This window comes from Caretta caretta, chromosome 1, assembly GCF_965140235.1.
Source record: "Caretta caretta isolate rCarCar2 chromosome 1, rCarCar1.hap1, whole genome shotgun sequence".
NCBI classification, from domain to species: Eukaryota; Metazoa; Chordata; order Testudines; family Cheloniidae; genus Caretta; species Caretta caretta.
In genome coordinates, this window is record NC_134206.1 from 117,358,880 (window position 1) to 117,382,562 (window position 23,683).

The following is a 23,683-nucleotide window of genomic DNA, read 5'->3' on the forward strand; positions in this document are numbered from 1 at the left end:
CTCCGCTCCAACTGCGACCAGTTTTCTTCTTCTCTGCCACCTCCACCCATCTGGCTCCAATCTCTCCTGCCTCAATTACAGTTTTGGGTTTCCCATCTAGGATGTATCTTTCTATTTCCTCAGGAACACCCTCTAAGAATTGTTCCATTTGCATTAGGAAGGGCAAATTTACTGGAGATTCACCACTTGCTCCTGATATCCAGGCATCCCAATGTTTCCCAATGTGGTAGGCATGTCGGGTAAATGACATGTCTGGTTTCCACCTTAGGGCTCTGAACCTCCGACGAGACTGCTCGGGTGTTATCCCCATTCTGACTCTTGCCTTGGATTTAAACAGTTCATACTTGTTCATGTGTTCTTTAGGCATTTCAGCTGCCACCTCAGCTAAGGGTCCACTGAGCTGCGGCCTCAGCTCTACCATGTATTGGTCAGTAGAGATGTTGTACCCAAGGCAGGCCCTTTCGAAGTTTTCTAGGAAGGCCTCAGTATCATCGCCTGCCTTGTAGGTGGGGAACTTTCTGGGATGGGAAGTGGTACCTGGAGAAGGATTGCTAGGGTTTGTTGGTATATTCTGCTGGGCCTTTATCTTCTCCATCTCCTCCACATACTTCCTCTCTTTTTCCTTCTCCTCCAGTTCTTTGTCCCTCGCTTCCATAGCTCTCCTGTGAGCAGCTGCTTGGTGTTGTTCTGCTTCTCTCGCTGCCTCCCTTTCTTGTTCCTTCTTCAGCTGCATGAGTTCTATCTGTCTTTCATGTTCCCTTTGTCTTTCCTCAGCCTGAAATTTGGCTAATTCCAGCTGTAGTCGAGCTGAGGATTTGGTCATTCTAATCTCTCTGTTTTTAACTAACTTTACACCCGAGGTTTAGAAATAAACAAACAAAACTTGGCTGTAAAATTTTGCTGTGCTGCAATAGAATACCTATTCTCTGATAGTGATTGTCAGCCTACAGAAAAAGACAATTCCCTTGTCTCTGCTCTGGGCCCAAATTAAAGCAAAAAACCTCCAACTGCTTGGAAACCTGCTTACCCAGCCCAAAGAAAAAGCAAATGGGTAGAACACACACCCCCTATTTACTTTTAGGAAGAAAAGAAAAAAAAAAAAAACAATGGGATGGAAGACTGTGAATTTCCCTGCAGGAGTTAAGTACCCTGCCTCCAGGCAAAAAAACCTGCAATTCACAAGATAATCCCCTTTTGTCTCTGCTTGGCCAAAGTTTCAAAGCTGCTTTCTGGACTTTCTTTCCAAAGAAAAAAAAATTTCCTTTTTAAAATCTGTATTTCTAGTTCAAAAAATCTCAACTGGATCTCAGATGATTTCAGGTTAATCCCACCACTGTGCCACCATGTCAAGGTTCCTCCCCCACTCTGAACTCTAGGGTACAGATGTGGGGACCTGCATGAAAAAACCTCCTAAGCTTATCTTTACCAGCTTAGGTCAAAACTTCCCCAAGGTACAAAATATTACACCCGTTATCCTTGGAATGGCCGCTACCACCACCAAACAATTACTGGTTACTGGGGAAGAGCTGTTTGGACGCGTCTGTCCCCCCAAAATACTTCCCAAAACCTTGCACCCCACTTCCTGGACAAGGTTTGGTAAAAAGCCTCACCAATTTGCCTAGGTGACTACAGACCCAGACCCTTGGATCTTAAGAACAATGAACAATCCTCCCAACACTTGCACCCCCCCTTTCCTGGGAAATGTTGGATAAAAAGCCTCACCAATTTGCATAGGTGACCACAGACCCAAACCCTTGGATCTAAGAACAATGAAAAAGCAGTCAGTTTTTTACAAGAAGACCTTTAATAAAAAATAGAAGTAAATAGAAATAAAGAAATCCCCCCTGTAAAATCAGGATGGTAGATATCTTACAGGGTAATTAGATTCAAAAACATAGAGAACCCCTCTAGGCAAAAGCTTAAGTTACAAAAAAGATACACAGACAGAAATAGTTATTCTATTCAGCACAATGCTTTTCTCAGCCATTTAAAGGAATCATAATCTAACACATACCTAGCTAGATTACTTACTAAAAGTTCTAAGACTCCATTCCTGTTCTGTCTCTGGCAAGAGCAGCACACAGACAGACCCAAACCCTTTGTTTGTCTCCCTCCTCCCAGCTTTTGAAAGTATCTTGTCTCCTCATTGGGCATTTTGGTCAGGTGCCAGCGAGGTTACCTTTAGCTTCTTAACCCTTTACAGGTGAGAGGAGCTTTCCCCTGGCCAGGAGGGATTTCAAAGGGGTTTACCCTTCCCTTTATATTTATGACAATCCTCAATACATTTCTGATCTCAAGTGCCCACAAGGGCCTGATCCTGCAACGTGCTGTGCGTCTCACGGGGACCAGTGAGTCCCATCAAGAAAGCTATAAATTCATTCCAGGAGGTGCACAATACCTTGCAGGATTACGCCCATGGTAATTATAGGCTGTACTGCTGTCAGTGAGTATGTTATGGAATGCACCCATTCCCCTTCTGTAATATATTCACACAGGAGGCAGCCATAATGCTACTTACTGCCTGCACTATGAAAGCCACTGTTGTTGCATGCACTGTAATGCTGAAGGAGGAGCTCTGGCTGCAAGGTCAGCATTCTCAGCACACCTCCTCAAGCATCCAGCAGGCATTATTCCTTACACAGACATACTGCCTCCCTCCACACTGCTCGCTCATACACACATACACACACATACTTACACTTGTTCTTTATTGGGTCTAGCAGCCATATTTTGGTTCAAAATGTACCAGTCCAGATAATATCACAAGTCATTCTCTTCGGTAGCACTCCTGGTAAATCAGAGTGGGATTTTGTCCAATTTCTCAGCTTTTCTTCATTATTATTGATATTTCAGTAGTGCCTAGACTAGGTCCCTAGTGACCTAGGTACTGTACAAACAAATAATGAGAGGTAGTGTCTTCCCTGACATGTTTACAATTAAAATAGACAACAGGTGGGAGAAGAAATGGAGAGATGTGAAGTGATTTGTCCAAGGTCACTCACTAGACCAGTATCAGTCAAGAATACAACCCAACTGTATCCAGGGCCCTATCCACTAGTTTATACTGCTTTCCTACTACCTCGTCACAAATGCAAAAATTCTGCTGTCTCGCAAGTCCAGACTAATGTCTTCAAAAAGAAAGAAAGAAAGAAAGAAAGAAAGAAAGAAAGAAAGAAAGAGCAGAACTTCCAAGGATTTTTAGAGTGTAAAAGAATAAAGCTGTACAAGAGAGACAAGGTGGGTGAGGTGATGTCTTTTATTGGATAGTAAAAGACATTACCTCCTCCACCTTGCCTCTCTAATATCACAACACCACTACTGCATAAAGATTTACAAAGCATTTAAAGCTAGGAAAGATAACCTATCATTTCGTATAAATTCTTAACTTTTAAAAAAGAAATGATTATGTGGGAGCTAGAGGAACAAATGCAAATGTTTGGGGTTTTTTTTAATAATCAATAATAATAATAATATAAAATACTTAGTACTTGTGCAGGGCTTTCCTTAGGTTGATCTCAAAAGTCTGTTAAAGGGATGTAGAGATTATTATCACCATTTTACTCAGAATTTGGGCCAGGGTATAGATAGATAAAGTGGTTTGCCCAAGGTCATGCTGCAGGGCAATAGCAGAGCCAGAAATGGAGCCCAGAGCTCTTGGTTTCTACCTCATAGAATTTATCTCCAGATTTTGTACAAAATAAAACTTGTTGGGTACCCCAACATTTATAGACTGAAACAAATAACTGAGACACATAACTTATGTACCACCTTACATGTTTCATGACATTTGTTTGTTACCTTCCCTTGTTCCCGATATATTGGACACAACATCCCTATTCATTGTTCTGTCAAACCATCTTATCTTGTACTAAATTGTGGTGTATCTGTACTAACTTTGAAATATATTTACATATTTAATGCCTAATATGCTAGCAACAACTTTGCCAAGTTCATATACTGGACAGTGAACCTTTAAGAATCTGCTCTAATACATGGCCTGACTTTAGTTTACAGCCTTTGGCTTAGGCCTTAGATCTTGCACCAGGCCCAGTGCTTCATACTCCCCCTCTCTACTACAAAATGATACCTCATACTCTCCAAGACTGACAAAGCAATGCTTCAATACGATGCCCATATCAATTGTGCACTTGTACATTGGGAGACTATATATTGTGTAATATATGAGTTTAAGAGTAAAAGTTGCAACTTCAGCTCCGAGTGTTTGTGCTTTTGTAATATTTACATTATACCATTAAAGAGGAGCAGATGAAGTGTAGTGGGGGAAGGAGATAATACCCTTGCAACTTAATAACCTGCCAACATAGTGTTATTTTTGTTGAGAAAGTAGTACTTTGATGGAAAATGGTAACCAGTTCCAATGAGCTATGGGAGTCAATAAGTGAGGGAATAGCATAACACTGCTTATTCTTTTATGTAAAATGTAGGCACCAGTACAAAAGGAGACAGAAAACTGGCAGGAATATAGAAGAGTATATTTAGGGCAAATTCAGAGATACGTTTAGAGGGACTCTAAGTTGCTATAAACTTATGCCTTTTTTCGGCACCCTTCATGTATTTTCATAGCAGCTTAGAGTCCCTGGGGGTATGTCTACACTGCAATGTAAGCCACCAAACCACAATGCCATCTGCACACATCTCTCAGACTCAGGCTTGGAACTAGGATCTTAGGATCCTGTAGGGGTGGAGGGTCTGAGCCCATATCAAGCCAGGACTCAGGGTTCAAGCCCTATTGATGTGTAGTGTAGATGGAGTCCTGCTTGAATCAGGTCCTGAGAGTCCACCAAAAGTATTTCACAATACCATGGGCCAACTTCCTTTGTCCTCTCTATCCCAACAATCTCCAATCAACTCAAGTAAAAACAGCATTAACCCTTCCATTGTCTTCTGACCACTGAGCTGCAAACGCACCATCAGAGAGCCTTCTGTGTTTGCAATGGAGACTGAACAGAACAAGCCTTTTGCAAAATGTGCTGCTTCATCGTCATGGGAGCACAGCCAGATTTTGGTGACTCTCTGGTCTGAGGCTAGCACAACTGTGGCCTTTAGTAAAAGTACCAGGAATGAGCATGCATACAGCAGATAGTGAAGAAGCCGGCAGCTTTACACATTTACCAGACCGGTAACCAGTGCAGGGAGTGGATTAAGCAGCTCAAGAGCAAGTACTGGAAGACCAGGGATCAGAACCACACCTAAGGCAACTCACCAAAAAACTTCTCATTTTATGAGGAGTTTGACTGGGTACTGGGCACTGTACCCAGCAAAGAGCCAATCATGGTGCATGATGACCTGGTCAGCTAGGATGACGCCCTGCTGGCCCCAGAATCCAGCATGGGGACTGATGGGAGTCAGCAGCAGGCACCAACTGAGGACCAGGAAGTTATTCTGTTGCTGAAACTGGTCTGAGAGCAGGCTTTGGAACAGGATCAGCAGCAAATTCTGGGTCCATACTCAGAGGAGCTGTTTGATACTCCCACAAGGAACATCCCACTGCTGAGTCTGCAGCAGACACAGAAGGGACAGAAGCCACCCTTGATCCCAGTAAGTTCCTGGCTCCAATTTAATGTTAATTGCTACACTAATGGGAGGTGGCACTACTCTAAGAACCAATGCAAAAGGTATGAGAAACATGCTGCAAGCCACGGCATCTGCTAATGGCTAGTGTCTTGTTGTTCTCCTTTTCCCCCTCCCCCACCACCTGGAGTTCAAAAGGTGCCTGAGAAACGCAAACAGTCAAGTATACCTTTAAAGAGTATTTTTACTGGAAAGACACAAATTTTTGCTAGGGCCATTCTGGTTCTTAAAAATAACAACATCACATTGTCATGCATTTAAGCTTCCTGCTCTAATCCGCAACAGTCTATGGAGCTGCCTGGAAACAGTGAACTCTGTGAGTATGTTTGGGGAAATGTTTTCCATTTCCAGAACGAGTTCATTTCAATTAGACATAGTCCATGCCAACCATAGGTGACAAAATCCTGTGTCTCAAAAATGACTGTAGTTTGAATTTTTATCCAGAAATGTGCTGGCTGCAGGGCGAAGGAAGGGTGTGGAGGTCTGCATGTTTGCATGAAGCCACAACAGGGTAAGCCAGGTGGAAAGCCAGCGCAGCATCCTGTTGATTCCTACATGAATTCTGACCCAATCGTGGGTGCTGATAGCTGCAAACTTTTTCTGAAGCAGGAACCCCATGTAGGTAGTCACACTCTGGATAAGGGTGTATTTTCCACGGCCACCTCACACTGACATTATTTTATTATCTTGGGGTAAACCACATAGAATCATAGAATATCAGGGTTGGAAGGGACCTCAGGAGGTCATCTAGTCCAACCCCCTGCTCAAAGCAGGACCAATCCCCAATTAAATCATCCCAGCCAGGGCTTTGTCAAGCCTGACCTTAAAAACTTCTAAGGAAGGAGATTCTACCACCTCCCTAGGTAACGCATTGCAGTGTTTCACCACCCTCCTAGTGAAAAAGTTTTTCCTAATATCCAACCTAAACCTCCCCCACTGCAACTTGAGACCATTACTCCTTGTCCTGTCCTCTTCTACCACTGAGAATAGTCTAGAACCATCTTCTCTGGAACCACCTCTCAGGTAGTTGAAAGCAGCTATCAAATCCCCCCTCATTCTTCTCTTCTGCAGACTAAACAATCCCAGTTCCCTCAGTCTCTCCTCATAAGTCATGTGTTCCAGACCCCTAATCATTTTTGTTGCCCTTCGCTGGACTCTCTCCAATTTATCCACATCCTTCTTGTAGTGTGGGGCCCAAAACTGGACACAGTACTCCAGATGAGGCCTCACAAACGTCGAATAGAGGGGGATGATCACGTCCCTCGATCTGCTCGCTATGCCCCTACTTATACATCCCAAAATGCCATTGGCCTTCTTGGCAACAAGGGCACACTGCTGACTCATATCCAGCTTCTCGTCCACTGTCACCCCTAGGTCCTTTTCCGCAGAACTGCTGCCTAGTCATTTGGTCCCTAGTCTGTAGCTGTGCATTGGGTTCTTCCGTCCTAAGTGCAGGACCCTGCATTTATCCTTATTGAACCGCATCAGATTTCTTTTGGCCCAATCCTCCAATTTGTCTAGGTCCCTCTGTATCCTATCCCTGCCCTCCAGCGTATCTACCACTCCTCCCAGTTTAGTATCATCCGCAAATTTGCTGAGAGTGCAATCCTCCAGATCCTCCAGATCATTTATGAAGATATTGAACAAAACCAGCCCCAGGACCGAACCCTGCGGCACTCCACTTGACACCGGCTGCCAACTAGACATGGAGCCATTGATCACTACCCGTTGAGCCCGACAATCTAGCCAACTTTCTACCCACCTTATAGTGCATTCATCCAGCCCATACTTCTTTAACTTGCTGACAAGAATACTGTGGGAGACCGTGTCAAAAGCTTTGCTAAAGTCAAGAAACAATACATCCACTGCTTTCCCTTCACCCTCAGAACCAGTAATCTCATCATAGAAGGCAATTAGATTAGTCAGGCATGACCTTCCCTTGGTGAATCCATGCTGACTGTTCCTGATCACTTTCCTCTCATGTAAGTGCTTCAGGATTGATTCTTTGAGGACCTGCTCCACGATTTTTCCGGGGACTGAGGTGAGGCTGACTGGCCTGTAGTTCCCAGGATCCTCCTCTTCCCTTTTTTAAAGATTGGCACTACATTAGCCTTTTTCCAGTCATCCGGGACATGCCTGATTGCCTCAGAAACCTCTGCCCCCACCTTACCCACAGTCGACTTTCCAACACCAAACTGGTTGGCAATGGACCTACAGCACCCTCGGGTGGCCACTTCCAGATGGCTGTAGCAATCCACTTTTGGACCGGCAAGGGAGGCCTCATGCATGTATCTTTACGCTGAAGGCTAGGGGCAAGCTGCTCACAAGGCTCCAGAAATGTAGCTTTCTTCATGCAAAAGTTCTGGACCCACTGCTGGTAATCCCAGGTGTGCATGACGATGTGATCCCTCCAGTCTGTGCTTGTGACCCTGTGCCAGAAGCGCTGGTCTAAGCAGCGGGCATCAGCAGCTATAATAAGGGCACTGAGCAGCAGCAGACAGTGCTAGTCTGCCATGCCAGTGGACTCTTCCTCCTCTGCCTTCTCCTCTTCCTCCTCCAAAGCTCTATCAGGTGCCTTTGGTGGGTCAGAAGAAGCTGCCAAAATGTCTACCAGCACCTCTCCCTGTTTTCTCACACAGGAGTGAAAGCGCAAGCAAGAGAACTTCTTGAAGAGGGATCTCCATGTTGCTCGACAGGCTGCACTGGCAGGCTGTTCAAACTTCCTCTAACGTGCAAGGTGGGCAGTAAAGATTTCCCACATGTTCAAAAAGACCAGGTTTTGAACCATGTTCAAAAGGACCACAGTAGCCACATTTCAGAAAGGCACTAGGGAGTCTGGGATATGGTTGGTTTGATTCGGGTCTGCATAGTGTAGTGTAGATGCCAGAGCCCCAAATTCGAGCCCCAGTTAGAAAAGTCTTAATGTAGGGTTAAGAATGAGTGTAGACACTCAAGCCCCAGTTTCTCTAACACAGGTCATCTGATTCATGTCCCAGCTAACCCTGGGCTTACATTGCAGTGGACACTTTCACCTTGCAATTTGGCCAATAGTTTTGAAATTTTCTCAACACACATCCGTCCTCAGTTTAATAGGCCTAAATGGACTTTGCCTTAGCATATTTGAATATATGTTGTTTGTGTTTATTTTAATGTATATTATACATCTGGACACCATCCCTTTGGAAAATTTTCTTTCTGTACTCTGATGTGCAAGAACCAATGGAAACACACAAAAACTTCTCCAGTTTTTTATTGTTCCGCTCAATTTACCTGGGCTGTTACTATTCCTGTACAAGTCATATTTTGCTCTTCATCATATTTCCTGGATAGTAATTGACATTTTCAATAAAGAAAACGTTAAAAAAGGACAATATGCTAAGTGTGAAACAAATGAAATCTAAATCAACACATGAACTTTAACAAGGGGACATATTTAGGGACACCAGAGAGTCAGAAGAGTCTTTAAGGTTACAATTTCACAAGGAGATGGGAAGTCAGCTATAAGCCATCCTTCGTTGATAATTTTTTTAGAGCTACTATTTATTCAAGTTTCACTTTACAAATAATACTCCCATGCACTCCAATCTCATTCAAAATCTTTCTGATATAATGCTCATATGAATGTACTGGGGCTTGCAACTTCAACAAAGTCCATTATGATCGTTTTTCTTGCAAAAATATCACCTTAAATCAAGTACTCGGAAATCACGTTACGATGGGCAGCACTAGTAAATATTATTTCATTTTGTTTGTGAAAAGTAGTCTAAAATTGAAATGTAATTGTGTGATTTAACTTAAATCTTGGGGTCTTTATCTTAACTCAAAAGTAACTTTTATACAGATGTATGTCTAAGAAACATTGGAAATAGCATCTCCAAGTGAGGCCCTTGACGTACCCAGAGCACGGAAGTATAGGATTTTTTTTACTACTGGGGCTAATCAGGTAGATATTTAAAAGTGGGGAAAACAGCCTCACTGTGTTGACAGCTACCATTGACTGAGTGTACATGATACCCACCTGCAGCGATGAAAATGCCTCCTCCTGCTTTGTATAGAATATGGCTGGCAAAGGGAGCTGCACAGATGATGAAGAAGCTGGCCACCAGAACAGTGATCACCCCCAGGAGCATGAGCACAGTCCAGATACCACGATAAACTGGCAACCAGAAAAGAGGGAAAGAACACAAACATCCTTAGAACTCAAATACGGTTTTGTAGTAAAGATTTTTTTTCTATTTCCATTTTTCTTATTATCAAACCAAACAGTCATTCCAGGACTGCTTCCATTGAGTATACATTTTACCATATGGACTGAATTACTTTTGAACCCTAGATTTTATCTGGTGATCACGAAATATATAATAGAGGGGTATGAAACCCTGGAACTCTGTATTTACACAATGTATGTATGCTTAATAAGTTCATTTACTTGACCAAATTTAAGTACTTTAAAAAATGGTGCACCAAAACGGTAGCCAGGAAACGTTTGGATCACTGCTCAGCTTGACTGGGTACAATTGTTCTACCAAATTGAAGGGGGGAAAAAGTAGTAACATATTGAAATATCACCACTCAACAATCTAAGATCCGGCCCTGAATAGTTTTTAAGAAACCTATCACAGCAAAAATGTAAATGATGTTTCTGAAGAACAACTAAGTGCTTTTAATCAGACCCATTCTGTCAGTAAAGCTCTTTGTACTTTATTAAATTCAAAATGTAAAGTTTCAGAAAACCCTGTTAGTCAAGGACAATCCATGCTGAATTAATGGATGAAGCTGGTGATAAATGGGCTAAGAGTTTTGTGATACATGGGCCAAAAAAGTATTTCTAACAATGATTTTTTAACTGGTTAATTGCACGTCTCTTAAGCTAAGTCATCATTTGACAAAGGCTAATATAGCAAAATTAATTCCTCTTGTAAATTTAAGAAGAGGTGTACTAATGCAGCCCATTAGTCAAATTAGGAGTTGTTACAATCTCTAACTCTGGATCTGAAAACTGCAGAGCTCTGGAAATTCAGTCAGTAAAAATATTTATACCTGGCCAAGGAAAAGCATGCAAACCAGATAACATCGAAGAAAAAGTGACTTCTTAGTACCATTGACCATTAGTTGGCATGACACAACTAAGCAGCTTTTACATTTGGATTTGTAAACTGAAAATTTCAAATTTACAGCTCTTTAGAAGCAGCCACTCTGGAGTCACTCCGATTTTGTCTAGACTAGGATTTTAAGGTGCACTGTTGGGTGTTAGTTAACACCTTCTAAGTAATATGTTCTAAAAGTCTACAGGCTTTAACTTGACCAGCTTAGCTTGTGTTGAAGTTTACACTGCCTTGTCCATGGTAGACTTTTAGAATGTGTTAGTTATAATATGTTAACTAATACCTTCTTGTTAACAGAGATTTAAATATTAATCAGACAAATCTTCAGAAAGGTAATCATATTCCTGTAGCATCCATGGGCCAGCTCAGGGGTAGGAAGGACTGCCCTTCCATCATCTGTCCTAAAGTGGCTATCAGAGCAGCTAACTGTATTTTTAGGTTCACAGCCAGCGCAAAGGGTTCTTCCTTCACAGATAAACATTGATGGAGAGATCTCCTGGGAACTAGGGCCCCAGTTCAGTAAAGCATTGAAGCACATATTTAAAGGTAAACACATACTTACATGATTTATTTAATGGACAGTGAATCACGGGTTGAAGGAATAAATCTCTCAAGGCCTTCAGTCTTGGGCCTTTGAAGAAGTGTCATATTGTGATATTCACATGGGTAGTTCAGGAAGTTTCATGAAAATCTGCAGGCCCATTGGACATTTCTTCCCCATTTAAAACCTAAGCTGCAAAACTAGTCTATAACCACCCAACTATTTTGTGTTGATGGCTCAGGAGACTTGGAAGTCACATATAGAGAAGGACATATTGGCAAAAACATACCTGGCAAAAGCTTTCCTCTGTATCTTTATGGTTGGTCAGAAAAGTCACATGGAATTGTTTCTGTTTTCTGAGTGGACAAGAACACAAGCACCTCCAGCATAAAAATTTTGGTATGTAATCTGAATATTTACTTTCTGGAACTACTCATACAGGCAGCTTTGAAATTTGCTTTGTGTGAAAATTCTATGAGCAGACCTTGAATTGCTTAAATGTTCATGGAAAATGAACACAAAGGGAGTACAAATGTAACTAATTCAGATTCATTAAAACCTTCACTTGAGTAAGGAAAGCTTTCCCAGTTCTACTAACATAACTTTCTTATTAGTATAAACTAAATACTGCTAACATCTACATGTGACAGGTGGTTTGTGTGTGTATATACATTTGTATATATGGCTCCAGGTTTTTTGTTTAAAATATTTACCTATGATGCCTGTAAAAATAATGGCAAACTTCTATGACGATCCCAAACTCTTTTCTTGCAGCCAACAACACATTAATTGCCAATTTTGCACACTAGAAAGTGAAGCAAAGTCTGACAGGCAAGAGTATATAACTTTGCAAAATCAAAAATTGGGATTTTTCAAATCCACTATTTATTTGCCAAACCACTGTCTCTTAAAAAGGAAAAAGAAGAAGTCATAGTAAAATACATGGAGGGAAGCACTACCGGTAATGAAATACTCAGATGTCAATGACATTTGTGGTACTTGTCTGGGGAAACACTCTAAAATGGTGTGCCTTCTTCCTGAAGGGCTGCACCCAAAAGCTGGTAACAGGCAACTTCTCTCCTGGTACCAGAGCTCTCAACTGTGGTGTTCTGTAGGATTCAGACCACTCTCCTAGCCTATTCAGTATTTACAAGTGGCATGGGGACAAACTGTGAGTCTCTATGGACTCAAATGCCAACAATGTTTAGATGATACTCAACTGTTTATCTTTCATCCATTAAGCCCTCTGTCATTCAGCTATTCCACTATCCAGCCAAGATCAGCATATGGCTGTGAAAGAGTTGGCTGAAGTTAAACTCAAGCAAGAATGAATTTATTCTGGTAGTTAAAGGGAAAGATTTTACAGTGCTTGTCACTATGTGATGTCTCCACTAGTCAAGGAAGTTTGCCCCCAGACTTTAAGGTAGTCAGAAGTCTAGGAGTCCTTCTGTAGTGTCCACTGAAACTGGCCTCCCACATAGTGTCAACCACAAAAAATATATTCATTCATCAATCACTAGCTAGGAAACACCATGCCAACTTGGCCAGGTGTCCATGAACTCCTTCATTACTTCCAGACTGGAATATTGCAATTCCATATATGGTGGCTTGAAACCATCATCTTTTGAAAAGGCTATAACAGGTCAGAATGGAGTAGCTTGCCTTGTCAGCAACAGTACCCCAGTACTTTTCCACTCCGCTGGGTTCCTACTGAACAATGAGTTAACTTTAGGACCTCAGTATTCATTTTCCAGGTCCTTAAACACTTAGACCCAGGATAACTAAAAGACTCCCTCATTCTCCAAGATCTCGCCAACTCCACTTCTCAATAACAATGCAACGGTCTAAGGGCTTCTTTGTGCAGGAGACAGATCATTCTTGGTGGTGGACCACTGATTTTGGAATACATTCCAACGGGAACTATGGATGACCACGAACCTCACTACCTTCAGATCCAAATGCATATCCCACTTCTTTGACCTTGCTTTCCCACACAGCAACACTTAATCTATTGGCATCTCTGGAATAAATACACCAAATCCCACCTAACTCACTCCCCTTGGGGGCAGAATAGAGAGTATCTTTATCTGATTATGTAACACACATTCTTGTCATTATTTTAAACTCTGGAAGATGTTTAGAAACCACATTGATGGGCCTGTCTAAGAACAAAAACTTAAATGTTTCAAAACTTGATTTACATGTAACATTGCCATTTTATTTTAGACTGATTGTGTATAAAACGAGTACTCTGCATTAATGCATTTTGAGCCATGGACATGTGCTACCACAGGTGCCCAAAATGAAATTACAAAATACTCCCAAATTGCACAGGAATGATATATAAAAACTTGCCAACCACCTGGGAAAACTAAGGGTCAAATTATGCAGTCTTTACTCAAACTGAATAATACCTTACGCCAAAAGTCAAACCACTACTACTCATAGGAATTTGGACATCAGTTTGCAAAACAGCCCATAGAAAGGGACAGTATGTTGTTGTGCTGCCTGAAGCTGCCTGGGATGGGGAGATTATAACTCCCCAAATCACTATCTCTCTGTCTCCCTGCTGCTCTGGAGAGTGAGTAAACTACAACCGGTCTATAAGGGTTGCAGCGTGCATTCCTCTACATGCCAGTGTGCTGCCAGGCATTTTGTGGGGAAGGGAGCAGAGTCAAAGCTCTCCACATGCCCTCCCTCTCTACACCTATGTAAGGAGGGACATAGTAGTTCAGAGGGGACTGCTTGCAAGAAGCGATAGTATTGTGTGCCTGTGCAAGGGATTAAAGGGAGTCTTACACCCCTTCTACTCCCTTGAGACAGTGCTTAGGATAGGCTATGTTCTGGCTCAAAGTAAGGTACTACTCAACCGTAGCCAGGGTGGAAGAATCAGATCCTAAGTAAATTAATTTCCCAGATGTACTGAGTTAGCTAACTTCAGTACTGTATTTGTAGTATTTAAGTCAAAGTAAGAAAGTACAAGGGAATACTGCACATTCTGAGGTAACCCTATAGACAGTATTTATCTTACATACCACCATTTTATGGTGCAATAATTTAAAACTTAACAGTTCCATAAATCAGTTCAGCAAACTTTCCCTTCATCTCGACACAGAACTTCCCTTGGGAGTGTCAGGCAAGCCTGAAAATATAATTGTGCTTGGAACAAAACAGGAGAACAGGCTGTCTGTCTTTGTGCTCTGCTCCATTCAGAATAGAGCACAGGAACATTAACATTTTCATGTGCTACCAGTTTTCCAAATTGCTTGGCATGTAATTTTGTCTTTTTATTTATTTTTCCTGAAGAACAACATCTTCAGTCACTAGTGAAGCACTCAGGTTGATTCTCTTGTTCCCTTATTAGCCTGCTTTATTCCAAAAACCCTATCAACCCACCAACTGAGCATTAAGGGGATTCCCTTCAGAGCTTCTCTACATCATTTATTAATTAGCTGAAGTGGCTGGTCTTCATCAGTGAACTGAATATTGAGAAATGGTTCCCGTGGTAGCTGGGGGAAATAGCTCTCTACCCCTGCTAGCAAAGGAATTCATGATCTGGTATTTTAATGCATACCTGTACTACAGATAGAGAAGAAAAGTAGTGGTATGTTTGATCTAGGAAGACTTAAAGGGTGCCTAATGTAACTACAGCAGTACAACGGTGTCAGTGAGGTAGAGAAACATGATAGGACATGATCATACTGGCTTCATTAAGCATTACTCTCAGCTGTTTTAAAGCTTATGTCAAGGGATGTGAGAGGATTTTCCAAAGAAAGAGGGCATCCAAAGTATCACTGGTGACAAATATATTGTGAAATGTTATGCAGAGAATCAGGACTTGAATAGTCCACAACACACACATCATGTGCAAGGGCGATGCATACCCCAGAATCTATAAAATAAGATATTCTGGCATAGGCTAGTTGAGGATACAACTGTAACAAGGGTGTGCACAGATCTCTAGCTGGAGATCTTAATACCAAATTCATGAAATTATACCAATTATTTTATTAATCTTTCTGCAACACCTAGAATTCTAGCTGCAAATGCCTTAAAATTTGGTCCATTCAGAGAACATACTGAATACATTTCTGATAGTCTATAGCAGTGGTTCCCAAACTTGTTCCGCCGCTTGTTCAGGGAAAGCCCCTGCCAGGCCGGGCCGGTTTGCCACTGCTTCCTGCAGCCCCCATTGGCCTGGAGCAGCGAACCGCGGCCACTAGGAGCCGTGATCGGAGCTGCGATCAGCCAAACCTGCGGACACGGTAGGTAAACAAACTAACCTGGCCCGGCAGGGGCTTTCCCTGAACAAGTGGCGGAACAAGTCTGGGAACCACTTGTCTATAGAAAGCAACAATTTAAAGCAAAAGATACATGTATTAAAATACTGTAAAGCCAAAAGCCCTTTTGACATGTGTGTGGGTACAGGTGTATGCAATCATGAAAAAGGAGTGCTAACTGATTTGGAGAAGAATTGACCTGAACATTAACCCACAAACTCCAATACTGAACTAAACTTTGTTTTTCTTTGCCTTCTTGTGTTCTGCCAGGGACAGAAGTATCAAAATGTCCCCCCAAAAATATAAAATAAAAGCTAGACGTAGAGGGCCTGATACAGCAGTGTAAATCAGGAGTGGTTCCTCTGAAGTCAAAACCAATGTAAGGGAGATCAGTTGGGCCCATCCTGTGAGTATTGGGCTAATCCTTTCTGAGACCCAGCTGGAAACAGTATAAATCTTGCCAGACAGTTTTTTCTCATAAGATTTCTATTACCAGCAATTACCGCTGAGTAATAATTACTTCTTTTAAAAACAAAACAAAACACTGAATCTTAACAGTAAAATAAACACAATTTTCATGCTGCTGACATATTTCTCTGTTAAATATTTCTCCTTGGAAATGTATAGCTGGAAGATTGTTGGGCTCAAATATGTGCCCATATTATACAAAACAATTCTTGCCCTGGAGATAGAAACCTTAGAGGTAACATATGACGTTTTTATTTTCAAATGCCAGGGCTAATATTTCACAGACTAATCGACTAGACATGTATGCTAGTTCTATTAGGTTGGTCTCAAAACAGGAACACAGCTGCCAAAAATTTGATTCAGTCATTAAAACATAATAGTTGAAAAAACTGAAATTCTCCTAATCTCTGTGGTCATTCTGCATCCATATCATTATGTATTATGTTAAGTGCTGACAGTGTGTGCTCAGTACTGTACAAAACACAGACTATAAATAGATAGGATGAGGAAAAAAAGCTAGTAAGGGCTACTGTTAGGGTTCCTTCCCCACTCTGAACTCTAGGGTACAGATGTGGGGTCCCGCATGGAAGACCCCCTAAGCTTATTCTTACCAGCTTAGGTTAAAAACTTCCCCAAGGTACAAACTTTGCCTTGTCCTTGAACTGTATGCTGCCACCACCAAGCGTGTTAAACAAAGAACAGGGAAAGAGACCACTTGGAGACGTCTTCCCCCAAAATATCCCCCCAAGCCCTACACCCCCTTTCCTGGGGAGGCTTGAGAATAATATCCTAACCAATTTGTTACAAAATCATCAAAGACCCAAACCCCTGGATCTTGGAAAAATCAGTCAGGTTCTTAAAAGCAGTATTTTATTACAAAAAAAGAAAAGTAAAAACCATCTCTGTAAAATCAGGATGGAAAATACTTTACAGGGTATTCAGATTCAAAACACAGAGGATCCCCCTCTGGGCAAAACCTTAAAGTTACAGAAAACAGGAATAAATCTCCCTCTTAACACAGGGAAAATTCACATAAAACAAAAGATGAACTAATCTGCCTTGCCTGGCTTACCTATACTGGTTGCAATATTGGAGACTTGGATTAGGATGGGTTGGAGAAGATGGATTTCTGTCTTGCCTCTTTCAGTCCCAAGAGAGAACAACCCCATAAACAAAGAGCACAAATAAAAACCTTTCCCCCGCCCAAACAAGATTTGAAAGTATCTTGTCCCCTTATTAGTCCTTTGGGTCAGGTGCCAGCCAGGTTAGCTGAGCTTCTTAACCCTTTACAGGTAACAGGATGTTACCTCTGGCCAGGAGGGATTTTATAGCATTGTATACAGAAAGGTGGTTACCCTTCCCTTTATATTTATGACAGCTACATGTCAGATTATTCAGATGGTATAAATTCAGTGGCTTTCTGAGTTGGCTTCAAAGGAGCTATGCCGATTTAAAACAATTGAGGAATGGCTCTTTATTTGCAAATCAATTTGGAAATATCAATTTTAAAATCAAATGAATGTCTTGACTAGGGACCAAATGTTACAACCCTCATTCTTGGGAAGAGTCCCAAAGAGGCCAATGGGATTACATGTGCAAATTAGGACTATTTGCATTGCAAGACCTGCACAATCAGTTGAAGATTTGAAAAAATAATAATAATATTTCTTTAATTCAAAAAACACGTTGTAGCAAGTTATTCGACAACATAGGTGATACTACTTGAACTTTGGTGTTAAGTGATCTGGTATAAGTCATGAGATAGAATACATTAATAATGATATCACTGCATTACTATTTTAATACCATATCCTTACTTTTTCAAAGTAGTGTTCAGCATTATCTGTGCGATTCCCACCAATATCATGAGAATTACGTGGCTAAAAATGAGCGTACAAGTTTCTGATTAATGTATTTTGACGATTGATTCATTTATTTATGCACAGAATAATTTTGGTTTTCTTTCATTGTTCGTTTGTAACTTTTATTATTTTATAAAATTCAGTGCAAGTGGATCCAGTGGCAGTACAGCGAGAGTCTGTAGGTGTTTGCCTATTATCTGCACACTGTCATTGTAAACTGTCATTCTATCACCGAAAGACATATGGTGTTTACAAAAGTGAACGTGTAAAGTAGCACAAAATAATGATGACTGTATAAAGTGTAACAAGTTACAGTTTTGAAGCTGTGACTCTAACTGTTAAAAGTTGATCATGTAAGCGTGGGCAACAATGCAAGAAAACCAGGAACACTACAATGTACATTTAAATCTCCGAAAAAGCCAAGATTCTGGGTGGCTTGTGTCACCATATCTCTACCCGAGTTGCCCACTGAAGGCGTTGCAGCCTGAGTTTCAGCAGCAGAATGAATTGGTCTCTGTGCCTGATGTTTTATAAACTTGTATATTAAATGTATCTACCAGTGTTTAAAGACAGCCATAAACTCTAAGGCCTCCATCTGCATGCACATTTTTGATCACTGTCACTGAGCATACAAGCATTGCAGCTTGAAAACTGAGCATGCAAAGGAATAAGCAAACAAATGGAGGGTGGATTGAGGCACCTTTGAACTGTTGCCCCTAAATGCTTTGGGCCAAATTTTCACTGACATTAACAGAGTTATCCCAGCAGGGAATTTGGCCTCCTGTGTGCTACTTAAATCTTCCAGGTTTAGAAACTCCTTGGCCTTGGGAGACTATTTTCTTTTCTCTGCCTGAGCAGCTTTAGCTGGGCAAACTGGAAATGATGTTCACAAATAACTGATCTCAGTGTGGGACCGGAAAAGCATGAATATTAGTGTTTCTACTACAGCCTGCAGCTAGCACCAAATTGTTCTGATATGATGCAAAGCCCATTAAAGTCAAATCGCACATACAGGGTCAAATCCTGTGCCTTTACTTGGCTTGAAAAATAAATAGCTTAGAGAAAAACTTTTGAAAATTGCATAACATGCATACATATATTTTTTCACACAAGTTTTAGCTTTAAAACTTCAGTTGTTGTTTTTACTCAGATTCACAGATTTTAAGGCCAGAAGGGCCTACTGAAATAATCTAGTTTGACCTCCTGCATAACACAGGCTATAAAACTTCACCCAGTAATTCCTGCATCAATCCCATAACTTTTGTTTGAGCTTAGAGCAGTGGTTCCCAAACTTGTTCCACTCCTTGTGCAGGGAAAGCCCCTGGCAGGACGGGACGGTTTGTCTACCTGCCGCATCTGCAGATTCGGCAGATCGTGGCTCCCCGGTGGCTGCGGTTAGCTGCTTTAGGCCAATGGGAGATGCTGGAAGCGGCAGCCAGGACGTCCCTCGGCCCACACCACTTCCAGCAGCTCCCATTGGCCTGGAGCAGCGAACCGCAGCCACTGAGAGCCGCAATCAGCCGAACCTGCGGACGTGGCAAGTAAACAAACTGGCCTGCCCTGCCAAGGGCTTTCCCTGCACAAGCCGTGGAACAAGTTTGGGACCCACTGGCTTAGAGCATCTCTTTTGCAATATGCATGTTCCAAAAAGGGTGGCTAGCATTTTTTTCAGAAGGAAAAGTGATTTTTTTTTCCCTCCACAGTTTCACAGTTAAAATGTGGCTTGCAGGATTCCCTAAAATAAATAGTTCACCTCCAGGAAGAGACAAACTGGAAGATTTTACCTCCAAGGGTGAATGTCTGAGAAAGTTATAAGCATGTGAAAATGGGGGTTATAATAGAATTTGTTTTGCAACCTTGAGGTTGAGGTTAAGGTAAGCTGGGACCATCAGCAAACAGTAGAAGCACAGATAAAGGGAAGCAATAATATCAATATTTTAATAGTTTCCTTTTGTTGTATGGTTAGTTGAGATACAATATTGGACACTGCCAAATAGATACAAAAAGTAATAGGTGAAATCCTGGCTCTATTGAAATAAACAGGCGTTTTGCCATCCACTTCATCAGAGCTAAGATTTCACCCAGGCTATGTTAAGAATAAGAGGATACACTTCTAGTATTTCTAAATTTAACAAATGCTGATCCTGCAAGTTGTCAAAAGCTTGTTCTACTAAAATATTGTGGATATGGAAGTGCTAGACTAAAGATGAGTAAGTTTCTGTACTAGCAAAAACGATGATAATGTAAAAAGGCATTAAATAGCAAAGGGGGTTATTATGATCATGATAAAATATTCTTGAATGTAAATATCTGCTCTAATAAAAAATTAGACTCAGATGCTGAAAATGAACTTGTGTGCCATGAACTGGATGCAGAAACAATCTCTTTCTTACCAGAATTTTAATGAGCTCCGAAGCAATCCAACTGTATCTATTTGTACAGTAGGGATGGCTCTGAATATAGAGTTCCTGGGATATCACCTATTGTACAATTTTCTCTGTTTTTAATCTCCTAATATAAAATATTGCTAAGTAAATTATATTTGAGCAATGGATCTATTGGCAAATATTAACTAAAATTAAAAAGAAATGTTGATGATGTTCCTTTCTCCCATACTTATTCTTTGTTTGTCGACTTCTGTGTAATCATATAATGTAATTTGGGGATTCCTTATGAATTTATGAATGATTAGTTGAATGCAAACTCCTCCTAGGGTATTAGGAGAGGAAGGTTCCACAATATGTCATTGGAAAGACAAATTTCTCTGGTGTGCCGTAAAGTCATGGATTTGACCTGTGACCTTGATTGGCCACGTTTGACCTCCTCCTGGACTACTAGTTAATATTTTTAAAACGTCAACAGAACTGTTGACAGTACAAGTTATTTTCTTATGTAAGCAGTATATGCTACAAGAATCAGCTCCTGAAAACACTTACTAATAGGTATACCTAGTTCATGACAAGAAGGTTTGTCCTAATGGGAGGAACACAGGACAGACTAAGAGTCCCACCTGTGGCAAGAGCAGGAAGGGGAGGTGCCTGTTTTTCCTGTGAGGAACTGGGACATGTGAGGAAGCACAGTCCTCACAAGAAGGTAAAACATAGCCAGGAAAGGGGCCAGGTTTCAAGAAAGAAAGAGCCAGTTGCCCTCAATGTGGGGCATAGTAGTGGTAGTAGCAGAGAAGGCCAACAGGTTTGTAATGACAGAAAGTGGGAAGGAACTAGAAGGAAGAAATGGTCCCATGAAGATAAAACTGAATGATACTAGGACAATTACAGAGGCTAACCAATATACAGTGGGGAACTCAGATCCTGAGGGAAAGGCTGCTGAGGGAGAGCAGACCAAGGCAGGAGTTACAAGAGAAGTTGGTAGCTGTAGAGCAAGCCATGCAAGTGGCTTCACAAGACTTAGAGTATTAGCAGAAGTACCAGAACACCACGGAAGAGAAGAGTAAACTGCTTCTCATGGTGGGTGACCCAGAGATGGAGCAAGATGACTTGCAAGCCCAGCTTCAGCAACTCCAGGATAGAAGGTATCCATACTCACCCCACACAAGGCATGAGCTGGTTAAATATGGCCAATTGACCTTATAGGCTGCATCTCGAGGAGAACCAGGGACAAAGTCTAATTGAAGATGAAGCCCACCTGGGCAGGAGCAGGCTGGGGCTTATATAAAGCCTGGAAGTTGAGAGCAGGAGGGAGCTATAGGGAGGTGCTCTGCAGTCACTCCAGAGAGAGAAAGGGAATTGGCAAGAGGGAAGGAGATCTATGGGGAGAGTAAGCCCTGGACTACAGAGTGGCAAGAAGCCAAGAGGGGTGGGGTAGCCACTGCAAATAGAAGAAGCTTGCGTTGGTAAATCCTGAGGTGGGGCAGAAGACAAAGAAGTGAGGTAGGAAGGTGCCCAGGGAAATAGCAACGGGGTCTGAGATTGAGCAGATGGTGGTTGCTAGGCATCGGGTCCCTGGGCTGGAACCTGGAGACAGTGGGGAGCCAGGGTTCCCTACCAGCCAGTGGACCTGGACTTGGACCAGAGACTGTCTGACATGGGATATGGACAGCTTGTCCCGTCGGATGCTGACACCTGGAAGAGGAGGACTAAATAGTGATCTGGCTGGAAGACCGAGTCACGGAGAGGGAGCACCCTAAATCCCAGCAGGGGGAAGGGGCACAGTACAAGGAACCAATGGAAGGGAGTGCCAGACCAAGCAAGAGCTGATCTCTAGACCCAGGCACAAGGAGGCATCCCAGTAGTGATCGAACCCCATTACAAAGCCCAACACAAAGACACAGGAACAAAAAAACATTGAGGGAACCACTAACTCAACCAATCAGAGAAAAGCATAAATAAATGCAATAGGATAATTCATCACATGAACAGTCTAATTCTATGAGACTGGCTCTTAGTTTAGTGGAGTTTAAAATAAATCTTCTCTTTGAAGACACTAAATTGTTCTTTTATATTCTTATATTATCTTCAATTTTAAGATTTTTTTGGGAAAGATACTTTGTTTATTGGAAAAACAGAAGAACAGATTCTTAAAAAGGAAATTTCACATTTGGAAACTATGCCCCCTATCCAGCAAAGGCCTTAAGCACATGCTTAGCTTTAAGGATGTGAGTAGTCCCATTGACTTCTATAGGATTATTCACATGATTAATGTTAAGCATGTGCTTAAGTCTTTGCTGAATAGTAACCTAAATATTATGGCTTCCAGAAATGAGCAGTGCAGTCCTGGTGAAATGAAATGATAGAATTTTTACTTACATTTTTACTTCCAAACACATTTTAAAATCATATGGACTATGAAATTCCAAAGCTCCATTAATTAAACTGCGTGAAATGATAAAGCTACTTCATACTGAAGTATCCAAATTGTTTTCCTGAAACTATAGGCACTGTATACATTTGAAGCCGAGAAAGTACTTACTGATTGCAGAGTCATAGGAGGTTGAGTTGTGTTCATCTCGGATAAAAGGAAATGGAGAAAGGTAGGCATGTGTGCAATTCTTAGACGGCGATTGGTTGGCTAGGGGGAAAAAAAGCCTAAACATTAATGTCAGGTATTTATATGATCATGAGTTGTATTTGTGCTGAGTAGAACACTTTTAAACACATTCTCTAAAGTGGCAGACTGAATTCTATGGGTCCAGCCTCCAAGTTCTTATTCAGGCAAAAGCCCCATTAACCTCACTGAGGGTTTTGCCCGAGTAAGGGATATCAGCTGTCAGCTCCATGCCATCTGGGGATTCCTGGACCTAAGGAGAATGCCCAATTAGGGCAGCTGTAAGGGTAATTTGCACTGCCAAAGCAGTAAAAGCAATCATTTTGGTGGCCAGAATCTGGTGTGTGTGTGTGAGAGAAAGAGAGAGAGAGAGATGAGAGATAGTCCTTATTTATGAGATAATAGCATAGATATAGATATTGCACCAGATAAAGAAGAAAAAGAATTTCAGCCTTTGCATTAACATGGTAAAGGTAATGTAAAAATATAAACTACACTTACTGTACCAGAATTTCCAAATATTGTTAGTGTCCTCTTCTACAACTCCAAGAAACCAGCACCTCCAGAAGAAACCTTCATGGTGGAAAGTGACCACCTCCTCCTGCACAAAACAAACACAATCTTTGTCGCCTGCATGCATGAGCACAGTCAAGGTATTTTTCAGGTAGCTAACAGAATCAAATCCCATCAAATACAGGTTTTTAGTTGAAAATGCATCTTACCTGAATGCAGATTATTTAAAGAAAACCTGTACAATTATAGCTCCTTTGTCAAAAGCTCAGCTCGCACCTCGTGGTTCTGAGCACAGTGGGCCTGAACAAAGCCAAATTA

At 41.6% G+C, this 23,683-nt stretch overlaps 1 protein-coding gene across 4 annotated transcripts in view; it reads right to left on the reverse strand.

Moving 5' to 3' along the window:
• TMEM182 (transmembrane protein 182) overlaps positions 1 to 23,683 on the reverse strand; it is a 53,277-nt gene that overhangs the window by 13,262 nt on the left and 16,332 nt on the right. For all 4 annotated transcript variants that reach the window (XM_048857351.2, XM_048857348.2, XM_048857343.2 and 1 more), the window contains 3 exons: positions 23,354 to 23,453; positions 22,778 to 22,876; positions 9,611 to 9,748 (listed from right to left, as the gene is read on the reverse strand). In XM_048857351.2, coding sequence (XP_048713308.1) covers positions 9,611 to 9,748; positions 22,778 to 22,876; positions 23,354 to 23,453 — 337 coding nt within the window. The remainder of the gene's footprint in view (positions 1 to 9,610; positions 9,749 to 22,777; positions 22,877 to 23,353; positions 23,454 to 23,683) is intronic.